The 27000-nt window shown below is 32.2% G+C and overlaps 1 protein-coding gene and 2 long non-coding RNA genes across 6 annotated transcripts in view; 1 reads left to right on the forward strand and 2 right to left on the reverse strand.

Annotated features, from left to right (window-relative positions):
* Positions 1 to 26700, reverse strand: part of LOC147807358 (uncharacterized) — a 36311-nt gene extending 9611 nt beyond the window's left edge. Inside the window, exons 1-7 of one of the 4 annotated variants that reach the window (XR_015435650.1) lie at positions 26247 to 26656; positions 19872 to 19889; positions 19728 to 19742; positions 17173 to 17187; positions 16950 to 16964; positions 16263 to 16277; positions 14430 to 14526 (exon numbers count right to left, since the gene is read on the reverse strand). This is a non-coding gene — a long non-coding RNA (uncharacterized LOC147807358). The other 3 variants (XR_015435651.1, XR_015435648.1, XR_015435649.1) reach the window with 3 other exon arrangements.
* On the reverse strand, positions 290 to 12550 carry LOC147807359 (uncharacterized). Its single transcript, XM_087168412.1, has 4 exons — positions 10784 to 12550; positions 10222 to 10236; positions 2676 to 2690; positions 290 to 642 (listed from the first exon to the last, which is right to left on the reverse strand). Exons 1-4 carry the CDS (start codon positions 11100 to 11102, stop codon positions 584 to 586), a joined length of 408 nt encoding a protein of 135 aa, XP_087024538.1. The 5' UTR covers positions 11103 to 12550; the 3' UTR covers positions 290 to 583.
* On the forward strand, positions 4203 to 9131 carry LOC147807360 (uncharacterized). The gene is made up of 2 exons (XR_015435652.1): positions 4203 to 4301; positions 8853 to 9131. It is a non-coding gene; the product is annotated as an uncharacterized LOC147807360 (long non-coding RNA).
* Positions 26701 to 27000: the final 300 nt, after the last annotated feature.

Raw genomic sequence — 27000 nt, forward strand, 5'->3', positions numbered from 1 at the left:
GCCTGTTGGTGGTCGCAATTTTGAACAGTTCCTGTGATGGGGGAGGGGGGTGTTTAATTTCATTTTGTTGAATATAAGGTTTTTCTTCTTTTTATCTGTTTCTTTTCATTCCATCTTTGTCTGTCTTGTTTTCCATTATTTCATATATATATATATATATATATATATATATATATATATATATATATATATATATATATATATATATATATATATATATATATATATATATATATATATGTATATATATAAAGCGTTAATTACGAAGGACCTTGTATTATACACCTCAGTTTTACATTTTATTTTATTTACGCTACATATTAGAAAATAATGACCAAAAAGAGTAAAATTGTTGTATTCCAAAATAAACAAAATGATATACCTGAAAGTCCTGGAATTAAATAATACTACAGTTAAAAATACTATAATGACTAAAAGTAGGGCATTAGAATTCGATTATACATTAATATGTTTCAGTTTATATTTGTATATTCAGTTTATATTTGTATTTATATATTCATCTTAAAAATGAAAAATATTAAAAATAGTAATTTATTACCATTAATTAATAATAATTTAATAATTATAAAATTAATAATGATTTAATAATTCGTGATAACCTACTTCGATGACGGATTGCAGCTAAAAGTACATTCAAATTTTCACATATTTATCTCAAAAATTTCATTAAATTAAAATATTCTATTATATACCAGTATTATACTTCTATTAATAATATGCAATATTTGTATAAATGAAAAATGAACGAAATGTAAAATATCATCCTGTTCTAGATTACATTACGTTTTTTATATATCTTATATTTACAAAGAATTAGCAATTAAAAACAAAATAATAATAATATCTGGATCTAAATAACGATAGAAACTTCTTTGTGTTTATCTTAATTTAGCTGTATAGGAATAAAAATGGAAGCTACATACATTATCCATCCCAATATTCTTTGTACGTCATTTATTCATTTCATAGTTGAATCCGGTACAACAGGGTACTGGGAATGAATTTTTTCTTTATTTTATTTTTTGGTGTCAAGTAGGTGCTGCCGTCGAGCGGAAATAAGTAAAACTAGACCAGGCTGCTACTGAAGCCACATTTGTCTGGATTTTTCAAACGATTGTATTCGTAATTTTCGTTGTATGTTTTACTGGTAGTTCTAATGATTTTGTTACTAATATGTTTTAATAGTTGCTAACATTAGAGCTACACTTAGTAAATCCTTAAAGCAAGTTTGATTGTCTTCAGTTCCATGCAGTTAAACGTTTGTTTCAGCATATTTTACGATTTACCTTACCTCTTTAACCAGTAAAGTGTTCTGCGATAAAAGCTAGAATCAATTTTATTCAATTCAATTATATCAATTATATTTATACGTATAAATTAATATCAGGATTTATAGTTTTAATTAAAAATGTCAACTAGGAGAAATCTTTACAAATATTTAAAATGTACAGCTATTTTTTTTTCTCAAATTAATATCTATCACTAACAGTTTTACCGTTCTTTAAGGCCAACCCTTCAGCGCTTGAAACCACTGTCCTCACTTTCACTCCCAGGAAATCCAGTATATTAAAAATATTTTGTTTTTTAAATGTTATTAATTTTATATTTCAAAAAATTAAAAGCGTTTGTCACGTTTCGTATTGAAACTACACTGAATCATGGACTGGGTGAATTTAATATTCTTAAATTTAACGCTATAATTACAAACATATGTAAAGATAGATGGATATAGAGATAAATATTTTGTTGATTGGAAGATATGGCTAAAAATAAATTGTTTAATATACAGATGTCCAAACCTGAAGCTGAACTACATCCTTGAGTGGAATAAATCAATCAAGTGTCGTAATTTTGTGTTTGTGAATGGCAACTATCCATCTGCACTATTCCTATTGGACGATATGTATTCCCAGCCTAATCGAGACGTATTTGCTATTGGCTGCAATCTAACTGATTGATCATTGATTGTTTACCAGTGAACAGGAAAGCGCGGTGACGGCAGCTTATTTAAATTACTCAAATTACTTAATTAAATTACTGAGTTACTCTATTAAATTTAAAAAAATCTATAGAACACTAGAATTGGTTCTTCTCCTTTTGAGATCATATCATATTTAATTTAAAGAATGTGATATTTATGATTTTTTATAATAGATGTGTATTCTTTCATATATTTGTTTAAAATATATATCTTTTGAAAAACATTATTGGTTATATATATATTTAATCAAATTGTTATTATTGAAATACACACGTGCTAAATTATTTTTACAAACAAAGAATATTAATATTTAAATATTTTCATATACTATTTTCTGGTTACACCCTGAGGGGGCACATGCATAATAATAAATAAATGTACAGCACACATATTTTTCAGCATGTCAACTGGTTTTATATGTTGTTAATAATTAATTTTAATTAGCACCATGCCTGAACATTAAAAGTAAATAACTGCTATTTTTTTAAAAAAATGTCATTGTTATTTTATTTATATGATAGTATAATGTATACATGGAAATACTTGCAATTTTTTAATTAGTAACTTAGTATTTTTAAAAAATATTTTAAATCAGGATCTAGTTCTGAAGAGATATCACATGTAGAAGGTAAAGTTCAAATATGATAGTTTAAAATAAAAATTTCTAACTTACTTCGATGCACTGGACCTAAATAAAAGTTAAAATAATTTGCATTAATCTTTAAAACATTAATATTACCCAGATGTGAAAGAATGGTTAGAGGGATTGAAAAAATTAACACAAGGTATTAATTTCATATACTCCAGTCACTTTTTTTGTGTATTCCTCAGTTATTCCGTATAAAAATATTAGTATAATGAAATACTCGCAGTTATTATATTACCGGCAAAGTATGAAATCCGGCATTGTATAGAATGCCTAAAATTAGCCGGCAAAGTTTGAAATGATTTATATTTCACACATTGCCTAGGTATTTAATAGATTACCAAATGCTATTTAGGCAAAGTATGAAACAAACGTCTTGATGAGGTTATTATGTAAATGATGTGAATGATACTGTGAATGACCAAAATCGGTGGTTGTTGACTTTCACCGGTGAATGTTGACAATCATATAGTCGCTTTGGTGAATGTCCGAAATATTTATTACACCCGATTTGATATTAATTTATTCGTGAATATAATTACATTTATTCGATATTTTGATATTTACTGACGATAGATAACATTTATTCGATATTTTAATACTTACTGACGATAGATTAGAAGAAACATCAGTGTTTGGAGTATCGGGCAAATGTATACCGGGCAGTGGCACTTGACCTTAAAAATACATCAGTGCAGGGTATACCGGGCAAAGGCACTTAACTGAACCTAGTATGACTAGACCTTTGGTAAATGCCCGAAATATATTTGAGGACTAGTTAAGTGCTATTGCCTGGTATACATTTGCCCGGTATTCCCTACACTGTTGTTTTTTTAAGGTCAAGTGTCATTGCCCGGTATATATTTGCCCGATACTCCAAACACTGATGTTTCTTCTAATCTATCGTTAGTAAGTATTAAAATATCGAATAAATGTAATTATATCCACGAATAAATTAACATCAAATTGGATGTAATAAATATTTCGGACATTCACCAAAGCGACTATGTGATTGTCAACATTCACCGGTGAAAGTCAACAACCACCGATTTCGGTCATTCACAGTAACATGCACATCATTTACATAATAACCTCATCAGGACGTTTGTTTCATACTTTGCCTAAATAACATTTGTCATTCCATAGAATACCTAGGCATTATATACAATGCCTTGGGAAAGTATGTAATAATTCTCACATTTCAGACTTTGCCTAAAAACATTCGGCATTCTATACAATGCCTAAGCATTTTATACAATGCCGGCGTTTCATACTTCGCTGGTAACATATACACCAAAGAGCCATTACATTATTACCACCTTCTATCTCGCCCAGGTTTTCATGGTTTCTCGTCCAGGAACAATGCTTTCATGGGGCACATTAGGACCCATAATCCTCATAGAACGATCCCTGACGTCTGTAAGCTACTTGAACATAGTTGCAGACCAGGTTCACCCATTCATGGCAACAGTTTTTCCTGCGGGGAATGGTCTTTACCAACAGGATAATGCACCATTTTATATGGGTCGAATCATCACGGATTGGTTCGAGGAACTGTGGCGTAACTACCACTACAAATATTAAATACCAAATCAATAGTATATAAGACATGTTAACTTGAATCTAGCACGAGGTACCTTTTGATAGATGAAGGTTTATTGGGAGCAAGACAGGCCAATATTAATTGTATCGTTTTTGTTGTTTGGATTTAATATAATAATATTCTACGTCCAGATATTTTTTACAAAAGATTTTTATTTTCGCTTTTCTGCAACTCTTGCATTCCAACATTTTTAGTTGTCATCGCAACCAACGTTGCCACAACCCACAACTCTAATCAAAACATACTTATGCGCTACAGAGTAAGCTATAAGCCACAACAGTACTCCCTTCCCAGTAACTAAGTTACGGTACAGTATGATATTAGAACGAGCATCGTATTTACCAGTTACTTATGCTCAAATATTTCCAAACTCACTATTTACAAAAAAATATTATAGATACATATTTATAAGTGCTAGTCTCGAAATCGCACAGGAACTTTAATTGTCCGTCCTATACGTGATTGTTTTTCAGGAAGTTTTTTTATTTCAGGAGGTAAGTCTGGTGGAGGTTCAGCAGGTTGTCTTATTGTCTTTGTAGATTGTCCTGTAGTAACGTCTGGTATTTGCAAGAAATATGCAGGTTTTAATCTATCAACAGACACTGTAACGTCTCTGTTTTTGATTTTTACAGTAAAATATTTTTCTTTTTTGTCAACGACTTGAAAAGGACCATCATATGGAGGTTCCAATTGCTTTTTAACTCTGTCTTTGCGAATAAACACATGAGATGCTGTTTTTAAATCTTTAGGGACAAATATTTTCTGGACATATTTATTTGACACTGTTCTTGGTCCCATTTCTTCCATAGTTTTTTTAAGCTGCCTGACAAAACCTTCAGGTGTGGTTGGAGTTATGTTCTCTTCGAAGAATTCTCCAGGTAATCGTATATTTTGTCCATAGACCATTTGAGAAATGGTGTATGTTGCATCTTCTTGCATAGCTGTGCGTAATCCAAGAAGAACAGTAGGAAGTGTTTCACTCCAGGCTAGGTTATTGTGTGCCATTAACGCTGTCTTAATAGATCTGTGGAGGCGTTCGACCTTCCCATTAGCCTGTGGATGATAAGCAGTTGTATGTTGTAATTTTATTCCACACATTTTAGATAAGGCGGTGAACAGCTCAGAACTAAATTGCGCTCCACGATCTGTAACAAGACGACATGGGGTACCAAATCTTGAAATCCAATTAGAATAAAACGCTTTGGCAACTGTTTCTGCTGACATGTTGTTTAACGGAATTACTTCCATCCAGTTAGAGTACCGGTCAATACAAGTAAGACAGTAAATATTTCCATTTGATGGTGGTAGGGGTCCAATGAGATCAATATGGACGTCACTAAACCTTTCTGAAGGAAGTTGGAATTCACCGAAACTTGATTTGGTGTGTCGATTTACTTTATTCTTTTGGCAAGCCATGCAAGATCGAGTCCAAAGCTGCACATCTTTACGGATATTTGGCCAGATAAATTTTGACGTTAAGAGCTTTACAGATGATTTAATGCCAGGATGGGATACGCCATGCATTTGCTGAAATATTTTCATGCGATACATTTCAGGAATATACGGTCTAATGCTATTCGTTGAAGTTTCACACCACAAAGACTTTCCCGAAGGTAGCGGATACTGCTTGAAGTTCAGGGAAGTTGGTGATGTCCTTAAATTTTGAAATTCTTTATCCATATTTTGTTCAATTGCTATTTTATCGTAGTCAATCAAAGAAATTTCGTCAATTCTAGATAAAGTATCTGCAACGATGTTGTCTCGACCTTCAATGTGTTGTATATCAGTTGAAAATTCTGAAATGTATTGTAAATGTCTAAGTTGACGAGGTGATGCTTTTTCTGGTTTTTGTTTAAATGCAAAAATTATGGGTTTATGGTCTGTGAATATTTTAAATGTTCTTCCTTCCAGTAAATATCTGAAGTGTTTGATGGAGAGATAAATTCCTAGCAGTTCTCTATCGTAAGTGCTGTAATGCTTTTGCGCTTCGTTTAATTTTTTAGAGTAAAATGCGATAGGTTTCCATCCATTGTCTTCAAATTGTTGAATTACTGCTCCGATTGCCGAATCTGAAGCATCCGTATATAGTGACAGAGGTAGTTCAGAATTCGGAAATGTTAAGAGTGTTATATTGACCAAATCATCTTTGCATCTTTGAAACTGTTCTTTCGCCTCATCTGTCCATTGAATTTTTCGTTTGTCTTTTTTTCGTGCTCCTTTAAGGTAATCATGAAGGAGAGATTGATTTTTTGATGCATTCCTTAAATATCGACGATAAAAATTAATCATGCCTAAAAATGTTCTGAGTTCGTGAATGGTGGTCGGAAGTTTGTAATTAACAATAGTTTGAACTTTGTCCGGTAACGGTCGTGAGCCTTCAGGAGTAATTAAATAACCCAAGAATTCTATTTCTTCCTTTCCAAAGATAGACTTGGAAACGTTAATACGAAGTCCATAATCATTCAATCTTTCAAACACTAACTTTAAGTGAGTTCTGTGTTGTTCCTCACTAGCAGATGCGATTAGAATATCATCTAGGTAGGGAAAAACAAAATTAAGACCAGAAAAAACCTTATTTACAAATCTTTGAAAAGTTGCTGGTGCATTCCTCAAACCAAAGCTCATCACATTGAATTCGTACAACCCAAATGGAGTAATAATTGCAGTTTTACATCTGTCTTCTTCGGCTATAGGCACTTGGTAATAGGCTTTAAATAAATCAATTTTGGAATATACATTTGTATCTTTTAAAATGTGATGAAAATCTTCAATCCTAGGAATGGGGTATTGATCAGGAACTGTTCTAGCATTTAGCTGTCTGTAATCTCCACATGGGCGAAGAGTACCATCTTTTTTCAAAACCACATGCAATGGACTTGCCCATTGTGAACTGGAGGGTTTTATTATGTTATTATCCAACATGAATTGGAACTCTTGCTTTACTGTTGCCAGCCTTTGAGGATCTAGCTGTCGTGCTTTAGAATTTACAGGTGGACCATTCGTTTCGATGTGATGTTGAACATTATGTTTTACTCCTGATAAGAACAAATTTGGTTTGCATAAATCTGGATATTGTTTTAGTAGAGTATGAAATTTCGTCGAACTATTTACTGTAACGATATTATTGTTTTCGCTGAGGGTAGCAACTTCACCAGTTACCTTTAGTTGAGTTACTCCATCAATCAGTTTCTTGTTATGCAAATCAATTACTAATTTAAATTTGTTAAGGAAATCAGCTCCTAAAATACCTTTATTAATTTTGGCTACAATAAAAGGAAATTGAAATTCTCGCCTAAGTCCTAAATCAAGGGATAACATTTTTATACCATATGTTTCAATTTCGGTACCATTTGCTGCATACAATTTGTAATCCATGGATTGTTTATCTTTAGTTGAAGCGGGTAAAATGCTTACATCTGCCCCACTGTCTACTAAGAAACGCACTTTCGATTTTTTATCTCTTATAAATAAGCGAAATTGGCGACAATCAGGAATATTATCAACAGGAGAGCTTGTCGCATTCTCTACTGCACATCGGCGTTTCCCTGATTCGATGACCTATCAGTTGACCAACTACACGGCTGAGTACACTTATCCTTATGGCATTTGTTACCAAAACGAAAATGATAGAAGCAGTATTTCCCTCTAGGATTAAATTTTCCTTTAGAAGTACTTCGAGGTCGTCTGCGGCACTGAGAATCGTTCCTTAAACGTGGTCTCGATATATGATCAATAGTCATTTCAGCAATTCGCTGTTCAAGGGATTGGATTTTCATTAATAGTTCTTTATTCGAGAAATTATCAGCTGCTGATACGCCAAAAAGCTCATTAGAAGGTGTCATATCTGAAATCTTGTCAGCCATGATCGCCAATTTGGGTAATTCTTCGTCACTAACAAGTACTATATTACGCATAGAATCTGGCAGTTTTTCTAACCATAATGTTTTGATTAAATTTTCGGACACATCCGATGTTGCGACAGATTTTAGTTTTTGTAACAATTGGCTTGGCTTTAGATTACCTAGTTCAATTCCAGTTATAAGTTTTTTTATTCGAGTACTTTCACTTTCTTTAAATAAATCTAGAAGCCTTGTTTTGGATTCTGAATATTTCGTATCGGAATTGCTTGTTACAATATCCCAAACATTTTCAACATATTTCGGTTCTAACTGCGATACTAAGTAGTTAAATTTGGTTTCCTCAGAAAGAATTCCACTAATTTTAAACTGGGCTTCCACTTGGAAAAACCAAATTTCAGGACGATCAATCCAAAACGGCGGAATTTTTACACTTACTTTGCATAGTTCATTTGTAGAATCTTTAACAACTTTCTCGTCATCAGGCATACTTATTTCTATAATCCGGGTCACCAGTTATTGGGAGCAAGACAGGCCAATATTAATTGTATCGTTTTTGTTGTTTGGATTTAATATAATAATATTCTACGTCCAGATATTTTTTACAAAAGATTTTTATTTTCGCTTTTCTGCAACTCTTGCATTCCAACATTTTTAGTTGTCATCGCAACCAACGTTGCCACAACCCACAACTCTAATCAAAACATACTTATGCGCTACAGAGTAAGCTATAAGCCACAACAGGTTGACATAGTCTAAAATTAAGCTCCCACATTGGTGACCTACGGACGTGATAAGAAATTGTCAATATTGATGGATGAATCCACATTAAAAACAGTTGATTTGCTTAAAAAAAATATACTGCTCAAAAAAAAAAAAAAAAAAAAAGAAATCCGGTGTAGGAAATAAAGTCTCCCGGTTAATAAATAATAATGAGCGAAATGCTAGAAAAAAATAATAATAGCGAAAAGCTAGAAAAAATGATGGGAAAAAATAGCGAAAAAGCTATAAAAAAAAAAATAACGAGCGAAATGCTTGGAAGAAAAAATAAATATAATGAGCAAAAATTGAAGTTAATAAATAAAACAGCATTAATCAACTAGTGGTAATTGTTCATCGAATTCTATCACAGATAAAATTCTGAAAGGGGAGTAATGTGGCGTAACTACCACTACAAATATTAAATACCAAATCAATAGTATATAAGACATGTTAACTTGAATCTAGCACGAGGTACCTTTTGATAGATGAAGGTTGACATAGTCTAAAATTAAGCTCCCACAGAACATTCCAGTGACTTTCAAGTCATGTCTTGGCCCCCAAATTCACCTGACCTTAATCCAACAGAGCATTTGTGGTCCTACTTGGAAAACCAAATTCGTGCTGACACGCTACCCCCTTCGCAATGTGAGGGAATTTCAGGACCAGTTGGCGAGCGCTTGGTACCAGATACCTCAGACTACCTATCAGCCCCTTGTGGAATCAATGCCACATCGGGTGCTAGCAGTTTTGAGCTCTAAAGGTAGTCCTACATGTTATTAGCAGGGTGGTCATAGTGTAATGGCTCTTCGGTGTATATTAACTGTTAGATTAGTAAAACCAGTTTTAAGACATGTTTAATTTATTTTACTTCATATCGATAAGTTTGTTTCCTGCTTTTCTTTTCGTCTATTAAAATTTAATTTTTGATTTTTAAAATTTAATTTTTTAAATATTTCAGAGCCATTGAAGCATTATAAAGAGTAAGTTTTGTGAGTTTTATCGTAGAATAATTATTCTTAATTTTGAAATGTCATTTTCTCTGTCGTAAAAGAATGCGTCCTGATGAACAATGACAAACAATGATGTGCTTAATTTTTTTTCGATTCTATTTAAAAAATGATTTTTACAACTTACCTGAAAATATGACAAATTTTCAGCATTTATTTTAAATTTATTTTTCAGATATGTAAAAATAATAAGAGGAATCTCCATATGATGTAACTATAATTAGTCGAACAAATTTCAGTATTTATCTTAAATTGAGTCTAGATTGAAATTTACTATAAAAACTATAAAAAATGATTTACTTAATATTTTTTTCTATTCTATTTAAAATTATTTAATAACTTACCTCGATGTACTTGACCTATAAGTAAGAAACAATTTCAGCATTTATCTTAAATTTATTTTCCAGATATGCCTTGTAGAGATTATAGATAGATTGAAAATAGATTGTATTGATAGTTTGTAGAGTGGTCTTGTAACCCCCTTTTATAATATGATTAATCTCCATATTATATAACTATAATTAGTTGAATGGATTTCTGTATTTATCTTAAATTAAGTCTAGATTGAAATTCACTATAACCAATATAAGCAATGATGTACTTAATAGTTTTTTTTTATTCATTCTATTTAAAATAATTTAATAACGTGCTTTGATGTATAGGACCTAAAAGTATAAATAAAATTTCAGCATTCATGTTGAATTTATTTTCTAGATATGTGAAAGTAATAGGATGATGCTCCATATAAAGTATCTATAAGTAGTTAGACGATTCTCTGTATTCATTTTAAGAAATTAATTAGGTGTTAGAATAATTGTGTGGCTGAAATTTACTATAACGACTATATACTAAGAGTTACTTTATATTTCTTTCTTTTCAATTGAAAAAGTAATTTCATTAACTTACCTTGATGCACTGGACCTAAACATATAAGAGAAAACACATTACTTAACTTAAATTTGATATCTGTTTGCGTAAAAATAATAGTGCGAGAGAAAAAAACTAATTTATGTGCGTTATACATTATAGTGTTCTGCACTGAACTGCAATACATTATAATAACTTGTGACCTTCTTGCAAGAGAAGCAATTCGATGTAGCATAGATTCCAAAAACTGTCTAAAGAATCGAATCTGTCTAAATCTGTCGGAATTTCTGTCTAAGGCAATATTAAATATTACAGTCTCATAATTGTTTAGTAATCGTCTGTTTAGTAATAGCCACATAAATGTTTAGTAATCATCCGTATTATTAAGAACCGCATTAACCGAGTTTATAATGCGATTGGGATATAATATCCTTTTCTCGGTTTACACTTGACCAGTGCAACTGTATAACACGAAAAGTAATTGCCTGGTATTCATTACACTTAGGTTTTCTTTAATGTGAAGGGCCATAGATCGCTATTCTCTACACTGAAGCTTTCTGAGGTTTTAATATCATTGCCAGGTAATCCCTAATTTTAAGTTTTTCCAATCATATATTGTTAATGAAAACAAAAAAAAATGTCGGCGAATGTGCAAATATGTGTTTCAGGAAGAAAAAAATTGCTTTACTAGAAATTTTATTCTCTTTTTTTTCGTCGCTAACTCGGTTATACTTAAGAAGAGAAACTTAAAAAAAAAAATAATGCACTGACTCTTTTTTTGTTATTCTCATATTTCATGCTTTCCTCAAAGAGTAATTGCTTCCTTATCCAATGCCTTGGTATTGTATTCAATGCTTGGTTAAAAGCCGTGGTGGCTCAGGGAATAGAGAGCTCGCCTCCCAATGTGGCGGCCCGGGTTCGAACCCCGGCAATGGCTGGTAAATACGAGTTGCTCGCACACTGCTGACGTAAATTATGCTCAGTGGTAGACGGATCGTGGGTAAGAGTACTTTGCCGTCAAGCTAACTACAGAAGACATTCGTCATTTTTTCCTCTTCATGTAAAGCAAATGCGGGTTAATTCCATCAAAAAGTCCTCTACGTAGGCAAATTTCTCCCAATACTTGATCCAAGAGTTCTCTTTGTTGTATCGTCTGCATCAGGCGCGTGGTATAGTGTAGTAAACTTCAGGCTTATCGGTCACAAATGAAAAAAATTACACTAACATCTTCACCTTTCTTTTATTTATGGGAACATCGCTAATTAAAGGCACTATGATAGCTCATGAAGCACTGGAACTACTCCATAAAAACACTCTGCTGCTTCGAAGATAACACGTGTCCCCTTCTCTGCATGCTCTGCTGTTAATTTCCACAAGTCAATGCATAAAATTGGTAAATCTATTCGAATTACTAAATTCGCATAAATGCGCAATTTCAGTAACATATAAATAATTAGAAATAGCGAGTAAGCTTTTATCTCCTGAGCATGCAGAGAAGGAAAGTGAATCTTGAAGGTTCCCGCTCTCGTACTTCGAGCAACAACACAAATCGAATGTGAGCGTCCATCCGGGCAATCGGCTTAGCAAAACTCACGGTCGCAGTTAAAATAAACTAGAAGCAAGGCACCGTCACAAAAGTGACATTATAAATTTAGACGAATGCCAAAAGTTAAAACTTGAGGGTATTGTGATAGTATCATCACACCCTTGTCTTCTGGAATGAATCAAAAATTGCAAAACTACGAAGTTGAATATTGGTAGTCGTAAACTCAAAAATCGGGTCGGCTGTTACGACGGTTATAAAATAAAATAAAAATCAAAGTGCAAAGTGTTAATCAAAGTGCATAACATTTCACACTTTGCCTAAAAGCGCACTGTATACAATGCATGCATTCCTTACATAATCGGTAACATAGTTAAAAATAAGAATGATTGAGAACAGTAGTTCAATGAAATATGTTTGATAACTCACCTCTATGTGCCGGAGCTATAAAAAATTTAATAGTTTTCTGAATTCATTTTTGAAAATTAATGAAGTCTTAAGGCCTGGTTTCTTAGGACAGGACGCCGTCAGCTGGAAATCAGCGCTAACCTCTGATTGGTCCATTTGTGAGTTTGATAGCATACGTCATCGAACGCTCATCTTGAACTACAATTGCCGTCCAACTCAACTGCAGTTGGATTACAACGTGGCGTTAACCACAGAAGCAATGGCGGACAACATCCAACAGCACATTGAAATCAGCCAAGATTTTGATTTTGACATTAAACATAGCTTCTTCATTAAACATAGCACTCTTCATTTAGCTCAGCTATAATGTGTTTTTTCTTGGACAAAGTCATTATTTGTTCTCTAAAACACTGGTCGACAATAACAAAATCAATACAAATTCAAAATAAATATTTGTTTACGTTATTAACGCATGCGCAATGAGAGATAATGTCTGCGTTGGACCGACTGCTCACGCTGAGCTAACAAAAAAGCATTTTTTTGGCGTCAGCTCTACGTCAACTTTCCGCTGACGCCCAGATAAGGCGCTAGTTCTAAGAAACCAGGCCTTGAGCTAACAAACCAGTATTTTGTTGGCGTCAGCGGGACGTTGACGTCCCGCTGACGCCCAGATAAGGCGCTTGTCCTAAGAAACCAGACCTTTTGATGTCTAAGAATGCTAGTATAAATGAAACATTGAACAAAATATATATTGTCGTTCCTAGTCTTCTTTATATTTCTTATTTTTTCTGCATAAACAGATTAATAATTAAATAATGGTAGTTACTGAAACAGTTTAAGTAAGTTTCAATTGGCAAGGGAAAAGATATAGGGATATTTTACATATTCATCTTTAAAAAATATTTCAATTATGTTCTGTTGTTGATAAAGGTTTGTGGGACACAAGAAGGATATTTATTTCATTTCTTCCTTACGAAAATAGTAATAATTGATAGTAGTAGTTCAAGAGATAGTTTTAAGTACCTTCCTTGTCAAGGAGATTAAAAAAAGTGTGTTTTTCAGTATTCATTTTAAAAGTAGGTAAGTAAATATTTTAATTACGTTGCTTTAGAGCTGCACAATGGGCTATTGGAGACAGTCTGGGAGACATGCCCGAGGATGACCCGAAAATATGCCATCACATTTTTGATCCAGAAGGGATATCTGCGCAGTGGGGATGGATGTATATATATATATATATATATATATATATATATGTATATATATTTATAAACATAAAAATCTTCAACTAATCTTTTGTGTTATTCCTTTATTATTCTAAACTAAACGCTCTTTCTCACACTTTAATATTCACATCCTGCCTTTTCATCAATTCTTGGCTTTAAGTTTTGAATTATTTATCGTTCTTCACCTTACGAACTGTGAGAAAAAAAAATTTCCCTCAACCTATTTATAAATCTGAGTTATTAAACTATTTATTAATAACTCAGATTTCCCTTATTCCCTAAGTTGAAATATTTTACGGATTTATTTTGCAAGAATTTCCCTATCTTTTATTGAGGAGCACTTCGATTTCGTGTCACTTGGATTATCGTTCTCTCTCTAATCGGCAACGACTTTATATATATATATATATATATATATATATATATATATATATATATATATATATATATATATATATATATATATATATATATATATATATATATATATATATATATATATATCCCGGTCATTTGTATATTTTCATATTTATTCTAGATATACATTGTATTGATAAATGTAGAAGTTTAATGAAGTAGATTTCATATCTTACCTTGATTACTTGCTGGTAATAAAATAAATAAATGCATAAATGAAAAATTGTATTAATCTGAAATATTAGTTTCTAGATAAGACAAAATACTACAGAGTGCGGCAAAAAAGCTTCTATAAACATTTTTTTCATATAACTTCATTAAAAATAAATTTAACAAAATATAATTAATAATAATTAGAGTAAGCTTTTACTAATTAAGAAATTTAATTAGTTTTAATAGTCGCCTTTAAGATTGAGTCAGAGAAGCAAACACTTGAAGAAATTTTCAGCAATTGGCCGTAGGACAGGGCAGAGACAAATTCATTCTTACTGATAAGAAGCTCCTTACCGTCCAACCAACTCATGATAAGAGCAATAGGATCTGACAATAGGATCAGTCCCCCAAGCGGTCCCTGTGAAACAACATTTAGGTGACAACCGCATAGGTTCTTGTAACCGATTTACCACCTTCTCTCCCCCCCCCATTCCCTACTGGGGTTGGTTAGGAAAAGAAAAGTTTTTTCTTTTTATTTATTGTTGGTTTGTTCTGCATTTTTACACTACTAATGTGATATTGATATATATGTACTATTAAGATATTTCCTTAAGAATACATTTATATAATCCATGTTGATATAACTTGCTAACATATTTCGACATAGAAAAAAGGAATGAAATGGAGATTGGCACGAGGCAGCGTAACCATACTTGTAGAGTTGTCCTACGATTAGTTAACCGGGGACGTACCTCCTGACTTTGCTTCTTATGCGCATGCGCTGGATCTCAGTACATATGATGTTTTGCTAAATATGAGTAAGTTACTTACCCTGGAAGTTATTTTTCTGACATAGCGTACCTCGCTGGAGCAGTTCCCTTCGTTCGTTACGCATTCGCAGAGCTAGACTTCTTCTCTCTGTATTCTTCGGACTGTAGACGCTCTAAGCACCCGAAGAATTGTTGAACATCGCAAAATCTAAAGTCGGTCATGGTCTGGAGCAGAATTTTCGCAAATGGCAAAACACGTGTGATTTCTATATATGAGGGCGTTGAAATAAATCAAAAAGTGTACATTCTAGATGCTGCTGCACTTCCGTGACCCTAAAAACCCTTCGGCAATATAAACTAGACGTTTGAAAAATACTTCGCTCCAACACACAAAGCCAAAAAGACACAAAAATGGTGCTAGGCACATTTCAATGCATGTTTAGAATGGCCACGCTACTCGCCAGATCTCAATTCCGTGGATTACAGTGTATAATATATTTTGAAATCTAGTGTCCGCACTAAATCACGTAAGACTGTGACTCTCTAAAGCAATAATTTTGGTTGGAATGGGATATATAAATCGGTTGGAGTTATAGGTGGGAGATTTACGACCCATTGCTTTAAAATTCTGTAAGCACTTGCTCCTATGCATCGCTGCAAAAGACGGGTTCCTTGAAAACAATTAAATTTATTTTTTAGAAAAATGCTACTCCTATTAATATTTTATTATATTTTGTTAATTCATTTATTTTTAATAAAGTTGCATACAAAAATTGTTTGTTCTGTTTTTTTTTTTTTTTTTTTTTTGCCACATCCTGTAGAGTAATTGAAGAAAAAAATTAACGCATAACATTTTCTTTCTCAGTCTTCTATTTTTTAGATTTATTATGTATTTATATAAAAAACAGAAGAGTGAGAGGGAAAATATATTGAGTTAATTTTTTTTTTGATGACTTAATGACTTAAGATAGCAATTAAAGTAATTTGTTTTAATAACTTACCTTGACTCGGTTGAACTTAAGAAAAATAAAATTTTATAATCTTCAAATTGTATAAAATTAAACTTTTTCATATTAATTTTACAAATTAATCAAGTCTAGAGGCTTAAAAATACTGTGGTACCGAAAAATGAATGTTATTTATACTATCTAATTTAGTCTTCTTCATTTTTATATTTCTTATGTGTTCTGAATAAGCGAAGTAATCATCCAAAAAAAAAATGGCGACAGTGTTTGTCTTACTTTGGTTTGCATGTATGTCGGACTAATATAACTGTTTGTGACATCTGGTGAACAAATTTTGCATTAATTACATGTAGCTAATACAAGTAACAACAAGTACTAGCTGCTGTATTGTTGACAATTTCAGATTTTCCAGTCATGTGCCAAAGAATTTTGCTTTAATTTTTTTCTTGCTGAGTAATTTTTTTTGGAAAAAGTAAATCCTTTAGTTTTCAAACTAATTTTCCTTACATTAAAAAAAATTCTGTGTATGACCGAATTTGTTCCTAAAACAAATTATATTATTGGGAAATAATTGCAATGCAATTCCAACAAACTATTTGAATGATTAATATCGGCAAAAAATAAAAAGTTAAAATTGATTCTAGGAACAACTCACTTCCCCCAACGATTAAAAACTACATCGATAAAAACTAATAGTTTAATGAAGTAGTTTTTAGAACTTACCAATTTGCAATGGAACTAAATAAACACGAAAATATTTTGTATTCATCATAGAAATTAAACAATAATGCCTAACTCTGCAAAAATACTAGATTTACAGGAAAAAAAATGTACTTAGTATATTAACCATACCAGTCTTTTTGTTCTATATTTTTAATTCCTTCTATGTAAAACAAAATAGCTGTGGTTAAAAATAATAATTTAATGAACAGTTTCAATAGCTTACCATAGTGCGTTGAGTCTAAATAACCAAGAATTTCTTTCAAACAGCTAAATCATTAATACATACACTTCTGGTCAATAAAATTGTTGCACCAAGAAGGCGGTACGCAACCTTGGTAAAATTTTCAAGACAAATAACTCATAACATGCAGAAGATTTGATTTTCAGCACATTCTTGCAAAGCAGGCAGCAGTATTGGCGCCTATAATTCTTATAAAACCTATGGTTTTGAGGCAATTTGCACTTAAATTTGCATTTGAACGCTATTTTCGACTAAAAAAGATGCAATTCTTTGTATGCTCGTCTGCTCTTAATTTCAGAAGGGTTACAGCCTGTTGGTTGTTTTGGTGTTGCAGTTATGATACTCGTGCTGGCCAAGATTCTTTAACTGACCACAAAATATAGAATGCCACTTCTTACTACTAATAGTTGAGAAGTCATATATATATATCCACACAGACACAATGGATCGCACAACCATATCGCAAAATTGATTTGTCTGTGAGACAATGCGCTAGGTCAGTTGGACAACGCTTGCAGCTGTATGAGCTGTAAGCGCGACAAACGTAGTTTCTGCTACCCTAGACACAGTACCACAGACCGGGGCGCCTTCAAAAGGGAAATCAACAACCGACCAGAAAGCAGGAATTAGGACTCGTCATCTATTGACGAATCCCTGTTCTGAATCGTGATAGCTGCAACAGTGTTCGGCGAAATGGTGGTCAACATAAGTTGAAAACTTGCATGCAACATCGTCAGATTAGCAAACCACCAGCAATTATGGAATAGAGTGCTTATTTCGATTACATATATATTTGCTTTCCTGGAATTTACATTATTCTTCAAGCGTATTAATTCACCATGTGTCTGTCCTATCTTTTAAGCTTCTCTAATGTTCAACAAGAAACTGCAAAACTCTAAGCAGACCGTACTCTTTTTTTATTTCCCCCAATAAAACTTATTTGACTTCTAGTGGGCTGAAATTCCCTAATAAAACATATTACCCATTAAAACAGTTCCCCAATAAAGCATATTTGAATTCCCGTGGGCAGCAGTTCTCCTGATCTTTGAACTATTCCACTTGAAACCATTCCCTTGATCTTTGAAGAATATTAAACGTGTATTCAATAATGATCATTTGATTGGAGAGCCAGTTCTCGCCAATTATTACTGTCAACGAACTGTAGCATAGTCTTGGAGCTGAATTGATTGAAGTTCACGAAAATACCATACAATCTCTATTTGACTCTTTGATACAGCGGATAAATACTGTTACTTAAACCAAAGAGCTACTTTTATTTAAAACTACTTTTATCTAAGCGCTACTTTTTTCTAAGCGCCCTACTTTTTTTTAAGAAAAATTGACCACTTGCTCTTCCCACTATCCCCATATATCCAGTAAATACTATTCCCCATCTGGCTAATAAATATTCAGTTTTATACCTTCCTTCCTGGTGCAGCAATTTTAATGGTCAGCAGGGTATATCAATATTAAGTACAACCAAGTAAGTTCCAATTCCTGCAGTATTTTTTTAAAAAATGTTTTACTAAAGTTTTTATTTTATTTTCAAACTTTCAATTTTCCACGTTGCAAAACAAGAGTATTCTGTTTAATACATATAACACAATATAAATAATATACATTATCAAAAGAATACATTTTAAAGTACATTTAGAAGCATTTAAAGTATTTATGCAAAAATTCAGTAAAGTATCTTTGTTTACTATTGTATAAATACTTTTAAAAAAAAGGTGAAAAGGATATTTTCGCTCTGATTTATCATTTATTCATCACAACCAAAGCGTCTTTTTAAATATCAACTCCAATATTTAAAGTACGTTATCGACCGTTATGACGTAATTACCACTAATCGTAATGGTAATCGTAAATTACCACTTTGCTCCACCATCTTCACATGGCTGTTCTACCCCACCACTTTCATTGCGACTTTGCTCCACCATCCCATGGCCACTTGTCCCCACCATAACTATTGCCACTTTGCTCCACCATGTCTATGGCCACTTCACTCCCACCATGTCTATGGTCACTTCCCCCCCCCGCCATGCCTATGGTCACTTCACCCCTACCATGTCTATGGACACTTTTCCTCCACCATGTCTGTAGCTACTTTGCTCCATTTGACGCCATTACAAAACAATGTGGTTAAGCATCTGACTCACATGACTTAGTGTTTAAAAATACTCATAATTTTAAAAGCAACTAAGCAGTGATCAGGCAGCTTAACATCATCTAGTAATAATATAATATTGTTTAGATTTATTCAACAATTTCTGCTACTTACGTGAAATCATGACGGGAAAAAACAATAAGTTACTGTTTCAAAGTCACAGATAACACTATCAGCATCCATAATGACAGCAATATTGTGTTGCGAACGTTCATGTGACCATTTTGCCTTTCCTGGCCACTTAACCAATCTTACCTTTATGTGAATTATCCATTCCATTCTTAGTTGTTTTTTTTTAATTATTTCTTACCTGTGCTAAGTAAAGAACAATTGTTAATATTAATATTTTAACTAAAAAATTATAACTTACTTTTAGGAACTGGTGCTAAATAATTAAATTAATTAACGAAAATTTAAACAATAACTTGGGAAACAAGTGAAAATAAATAAGTAGTACGAAAAATTATGAATAATAGGTAGGTACTACGATAAATAAAAATGTCTAAAAACTCACCCGCATTCAGGTAATCAACTGTAAAAAATTTCAAAATTAATTATGCTACCTAATGTCACTCAAATTATTTTCCTCAATTAATATCAATGATATATTTTTATGATTTAATGCAGGTACGTCTTCAATTTACAACTCGTAGGACCCGGAACTTTAGATCTAATAATCTGATTTTCCTCAATCACGTGAATCTTAATGGTTCTTAAATATGCTAAATAGCTAGAGCAGAACAATATTAGATATGAAGTCAGACATTTAAACGGCCTTTCTCTTAATAAATAATTCTTTTTCAACGAATTTGGATATTTAAGTCTCAAAATATGGCAGGAGACAACTGCAAGCAAAAAAATATTGTCATAATACGTTCGACAGGAGAGCAATTAAGAGTTTGGATTCTTTAATGTAAATTTTAATTTTGAGCACTTCTCTATATCTCTAGAACTTTTAAGCGAATCAAAAAAAAATTTTGCACATCGTAATAAAATTTTATCCGAAGATGACTATGAGGAATTGACTGTGTAAAGAACAGTTTTTATAATTCTAGTTTTACACATCATTTATTTTTATTTTTACGTATTTTAAAAATAAATAAAATAGTATCTGAGAAGTAAGCTCATAAATATTTTTAAAATAAATTAAATAGCTTTATTGAATCTAAATAAATCGGGCCTAATTTTTACCACCTTTTATTAATTGTTGCGACGAGGCTCCATTTCATGCTTGCTTCTCTCACCTACCACTGTAGTTCTCAATTGATTCTCATTCATCATTGTTTATTTCTTTTTAAAAGTCAATCTTGACGAAAAAATAATGAGCATTTTGGTTTCGAAATATACAATAATACTTGCTATATGTTTGTAAGAACATTTTACTAATATGGTAATCATAATGAAACGGACGATTACCTAGATTTGAAAAATAATCATTGAAAATTAACCTAATCATTAAAATTTAATTAATCATAATAAAAAAACAAATAAGAAGTAATTTTACTCGTTGAAAAGACTTATAACAACTGGATACTTGCACTTCAAGTAAAAGATCACAAATACCCAGACACGTGACCTAAGACGTCAACGCCAGCTGATGGTTTGTAAGCAAAATGGCGTGTTAAAGTTGAGGTAAGTTTCTCAACAAATGTTAGAATATTAATTAAATTAAAAATAATTAAATACAGCACCATATCGCACATCGAATTTGTTGAAATATTATGAAATATTTACCCCGACCTGCCCCAATTTAGGGCATACGGGTAAATGTTTATTAAAATCAAGAAAAACAGAAAAGTACATAAAATACAAAAAGTAACATTACAGAGTAACATTATGTAAACATTACAGAGTCTGATGGCAACAGCAGCAAAATAATTAAAATGCTCCGAGAGTCCCGCCTTATAGTGCCGAAGCCGACGGGGCTTCCCTTATAGTGAGCCAAAGACACAAATGAAAAATTTTACAACACATCGCAGTGATGTATTCAAGAACAGTAAAACATAAAATGAACCATTAAAAAAAAACGTGTACCTGAAGTGAACATAAGAAAATATTAAAAGGTCACAGGTAAACGGAGGTCCTAAGTTAATATAGGTCAAAGAACCAATACAGTCGATGACAAATTGACAACAGGTAAGACAGAAGAACCAGGCGTAATGAGCCAAGAAAATCTCAAATGTAAAACAAAAGGAGGTGAAGATGTAAAGTGGTAAAACAAACAATTATCAAATACAATTAAAAGGCGACGCTAAAATTTGCAAAGCAAGGAAAGGCAATGCAAATAAGCCAATTAAAAAGCACAATATAGTGAATAAATAGATTAAAACAGAATTAAAAAGCGAATGAGATAGATAAAACAACAAAACGTTGTCAAAATAACGGGAAGCGAACAGGCGGGCAGCCCAACAACCGGGACTGAGTTTAGTTCGTGTAGAGCGGATCCAAAATGTCATCAGGGGTGAGTGCGTCCTCCAGGGTGCGTTTAATGATGTTTTTAATAATTTGCCTCTGTTTATTAGTCCTGCACCAAGATCTTATGTCGCCTCTTCTGTCAAAACTATTTCCCCTAATGGTTGCAAATTTTTGACAGTCAAGCATCAGATGTTTAATAGTCTGATAGTGACCGCAATATTTGCACGCGGAGGATTTTTGAAACATCCTAGCTTGGTGATCGCCAAATACACCATGGGAAGTTAAGAACTGATTAAAGTAAAAATCGCTGGATAAAAAACATTCGTTAACTGTAGGTATCAAATAGTGTGTGTGTCTCCCGTTTGCAGAGCTGCTCCACCTGTCCTGCCATAAAATCCTACTGACCTGCCTCTGTCTATGTTTGACCTGGGGTTTTGTTATGGTGTAGTGAAAGTCCACCCCGCCCAATAAGGTGCCCTTTTTGGCTAAAATATCTGCTTCCTCGTTGCCAGGCTCCCCCGAGTGGGCTTTAATCCAATTGAATAAGCATTGTTTGTTTTGAACAATGTCCTTAATTTCTTCTACCAGAGGGTCTGTTGGGTTTTCAAGGGCCTGCAACGAGGACTTTGAGTCAGAAAAGATGGTGTATTGTTCAATATTGTTATTGTTTGCCCAAAGGGTAGCCAATTTGATTGCCGTAAGTTCGGCGGAGTAGATACTACACTCATTATTTAAACGTGCGGTCTGTTCGTAAATAGTATGGTTATCCAGTTTCACCAAGAAACCACAACCCACCCGATCTTCATTAGCGCCTGTGCTTTCATTGGTCACCTGTTTCTTACTGCCATCAGTGTAGAACTCGTAGTCAACGCCCCTCGGTGAGCCGAAACCCCTACTAACGATCTTTAACTTCGTAGGGTTATACACAGGGACTGAGTAAGGGATATAATTTTTAAGTTCATCTGTTTGATAATCGCTGTCGTTAAATTCTTCTGGTGACCAGGTATGTCGTTTAATCGAAATAGTTGCTCTAATTTTTAAGTCAATAGGTATGACTCCTGCAAGTATTTGTAGTGCCTCCGTGCTAGTTGTAGAGTAGCATTTAGTGATGTTGAGCAATGGAATTCTTTGGATAGTTAGGAGCTTCTGGTTTATTTTAACTTTATTCTTATACCACACGGAGGCACCATAAATGATTTTCTTTTCAATAGCCTGCATTGTTGGCTTGTTGAAATGTTATCCTTTCTCGTTCACATCTTTTACTTAACTTACATTTATTATTTGTTTATGTGATCCTTTGTATCCGTGATATATTTTTGTTTTGAGTACCTGGTTACTTCGATGCATAATTAGTTTGTTTATATTCTACATGGCTGCATGCCGGTATTTGTGTTAAGTAAGAAATATATTGTCTAAGAATTGAAATCTTGGTGAAGGAATCTTCGCGTAAGAATATAGAATGTGTCACTTAAGAGAAGTGATACTTGACTGACTTAGCTTACTCGAAATAGAATGGAAAGGACAGCCACGTTTAAACAACCAATCAGGATCGAGGTACACACACTACTTCACGTGGAGGTATCCCATTGGGTAATTGCACATCAAGAAGAAGAAGATCATTGATACCCAGACATGTGACTTAAGTCCTCAGCACCTGATTGCTTATAAGCAAGATGGTGAGTTAAAGTCGAGCTGAGTCTCTCGACTTAAATTAGAATGTTAGCTAAAATGAAGTTTATCAAATACAACGCCTTATCGCACTTCGTATTTGTTAAAATAAAATCATTTCTCTTCTACTTATTTCACTTCACTTATATTTATTATTTGTTTATGTAGTTTATTGAAACCGTGATATATTTTTGTTTTGTGTACCTGGCAACTTGGATGCATAATTAGTTTGTTTATGTTTGTTAGTTTACAGCACGTGGCTTTGAGCGCCTGTATTTGCGTTAAGTAAAAAATATATAGTGAAAGAATTAAAATCTTTGAGAAGGAATTAAAATCTTTGTAGAAGTAAATAGAATGTATCACTTAAAAGAATTGATACTAGACAGGATTGGCCCACTCGAAATAGAGGGGAAGGAACAGTAGCTAACGTAAACAAATGCCACGTTTCAACAACTAATCAGGATCGAGATATCCACAGTGCGTCACTTGCAGGTATCCCATTTAAATAAGGAACGGTTTCTTATGTCTAGTTATTACGTTTCTTTATTTTTAAAACTTTTACCGTGAATGTTAAGATTTATGTCTGGCATCAAATAATCCCTCTCCCTTTCTCTCTTGCCGCGTTTGATTGACATCTATTCGAAAGCGAGCTCATAAAAGTCTCGAGGGAAAATGAATATTCTACAGCAATGGATACATAGTCAATATTTAAAGAAAAAAATCTGAAAAACCTTGAAAAATCACTTAAATTTTCAATAACTTTCCAATAAATAAGAATTACAAAAACAAAAAAAATTCTCACTAAAATTGTAATACAAAATGGTCCTATCAGAGCGTCAAATTTGATATCTTCAAGCATTTGAGTAGACAGTCGATTAACCAGCTTTTTTCTTATTTACTACAAGTTTAACAGTTAATGATTCTCAAACTAGTAATTCCATTAAACTCTTTGCGCGTGTGCCTACGCACCTTCGTAATTTAAAGTTTTTATAGATTTTGAGCAGCAAAGTAAAATATGACGTAAAGCAAAAAAGTGAGAAAAAAAAGTTTAACCACTTAAAATTGCAATAGCTTTAGAACATATTGGAATTTCACAAAAACTCAGCGTCGCATTTCAAAAACTCGATGTCGCATTTATAAACAAATATGATCCTTTCAGCTTTCTAATTTCAACCCTCTAGTTGCATTCCTGCGGCTTATAGAGCTACCCGTATGGTATTTTTTCCAACAAGTTCAACAGTTAATTCTCGAACAAATTATTGAACGTTTAATTTATTTTATTTCATCGTAATATTAGTACGCTTTTTTACACACCTCAGTGACTTCAAAATTCTCAGTCTTATAGTTTGTGCGCAAATAAACGAAATGTAATGTTGAATTGTACACCCAGCGATTACGATTACCAACCTAATGAATTTTTAATATAGAAATAAAAAATAAAATAATATAGAAATATAAAATAAAATAATATAGAAATATATAATAAAAATAAAAGTAGATACTTAAAAATATTGAACATTACATTTTTTTACAAAAACACTTGAAAGCATATAGACTCTATGTCAAGTTTCGAGAAAACAGATTACTATCAGAATATAGGAGTAGTGTATGTTCCATACTATGGCGCACTTATGTTTTTAAAAGTGCGCTATAGCATGGCATACTACTTATAGTGTATAGCTTAAATTGATAAAAGGCAATTCCAAAAAAAATATTATTATGTTATAAGTAAGAAAGTTTGCAAAAGTGTTTTAAATAGTGTTTAGCTATTCACGGATAAAAATAAGAGTATAAAGTTTAAAAAGAACAGTTACTTGATATTATCCTTTAATAAATATCAGCAATAGATAGGTTATATTACAGCTTAAAAGAGTTTTAGAAGAAGCAGCTTAGTGTTTTTATACATGACCAAAACAGTAACGTAAGCACTATTATTAAAATAAAATAGATCAAATTAAATACTTGAAACTTCTGTCCTTAAAATATTTTTTAACTATTTAAAAGTTTTCTTATGCTTTCATGAAATATTTCTGGAACAAAATGCCATTTTTTTATTCCTGAAACAAAGGATTGTCGAAAAAAGTAGTGCGCAATTGCGTCGAAGTACGCAATTAGTGTCGAAAGTACGCAATTCCGACATTTTCTCCCCATGAATTTATTGTTTTATGATCATAACTCTTAGTAATCATGATCAGAAAACAATAATAATGCAATAGTAGAACAATAATTTAACAATAATAAACATTAATTTATGAATAATTTAATCATTTTCAATCGTGATATGATTTTATAAGTCGTAAATTATACTGTAGATACATAAGGCTGTATATTGTATGAATTTCAGTAACGTTACAATATGAGACACATATTGAATTAAAATCCATTCATAATAATTTCTTAATCCATCGAAATAATTTATTTCTTTAATTAACTTTTTATACAGAGTATTTAAACGTTTATAATCGGAAAAATTTGAATTGTTCTGCTTAATATGAGTCAAAATTTCTCCGAAACCTGGCAGATTCGCAAACCTAAATATAGGACTTTCCAAAAAATGCAGTGAACGCAACGCTGACTATTTTACCATAAATTTATTGTTTTCTCATCTGAAATTTGAATTTAAAAAAATTTCTATAATGTTAATTTTTCTTGAATAGAAAATTATATCGCACAAATAATGAATATTTAGAGCATATGACATAAATACCAATAGAATTCAGAATTTGATGCCGTTAACGTTATTGTTTCAATCTTTTGAGAAATGAACAATAATTAATTAAAATAATTGGAAAATAATCGTACTTACCTAGTAAGATACCATTAATAATGGTGAAAAATAATGCATGCTTCAGCATATTGGAAAAACAACCTTTCTTTCAAAATTAATAAATGTAAGTAATTGTAAAAAATGTTGGAAAGCCTTATATCAAAGTATTAAAGTGTTGTAATAAAATTTTGTTCTGTAAATATTTACAGAAATTTGTTTCAAAAAGCTTTATAACGAATAAGCGTTATTGATTCTCGCAGGTATAAAGTATTTTTGAAAATTGATAGATGCTGGTTTAATGTGTGTATTTAATTGAAAAGTGTATCCATTAACGTTTTTCGAGCGTAAAACACTTTAACAACCCAATTATTTTGAGTTACTTATTAGAGTGTCACATAAGGCTATCCTGATATTGTACAAGCAGCACACTATACACTTGTAAAGCAAAGATCATAAAGTATAAAAAAAGAATTTAGTTTTACTATCTGCTACTTATAATGATTTCTTAAAGAGTATTGTTAGAAAAAAGTTCTTAAAATTGTACGTATGATTTAAAAACCTATAGAAGCTAAACTGTTCTACCTATAAACTGACAGATTTAATCATGATATTCATGGCTTAGTTGTGTACAATATATCATTCCTGAAAAGTCATAGTAGTACTACTTTTTTTATAACTGATTTTTCTTCTAGAAAAAGTCATGTCCCACTAGTTGAATAAGAAAGGTTACGAATTTTAACTCTATGAGAAATTTAGAAATACTAGAATTTCGGTTAAAATTTTGCAGACTTTT

The sequence above is a fragment of the Parasteatoda tepidariorum genome, chromosome 7 (assembly GCF_982258835.1).
Source record: "Parasteatoda tepidariorum strain Cologne lab strain chromosome 7, Ptep-v5.0, whole genome shotgun sequence".
Taxonomy (NCBI): Eukaryota; Metazoa; Arthropoda; class Arachnida; order Araneae; family Theridiidae; genus Parasteatoda; species Parasteatoda tepidariorum.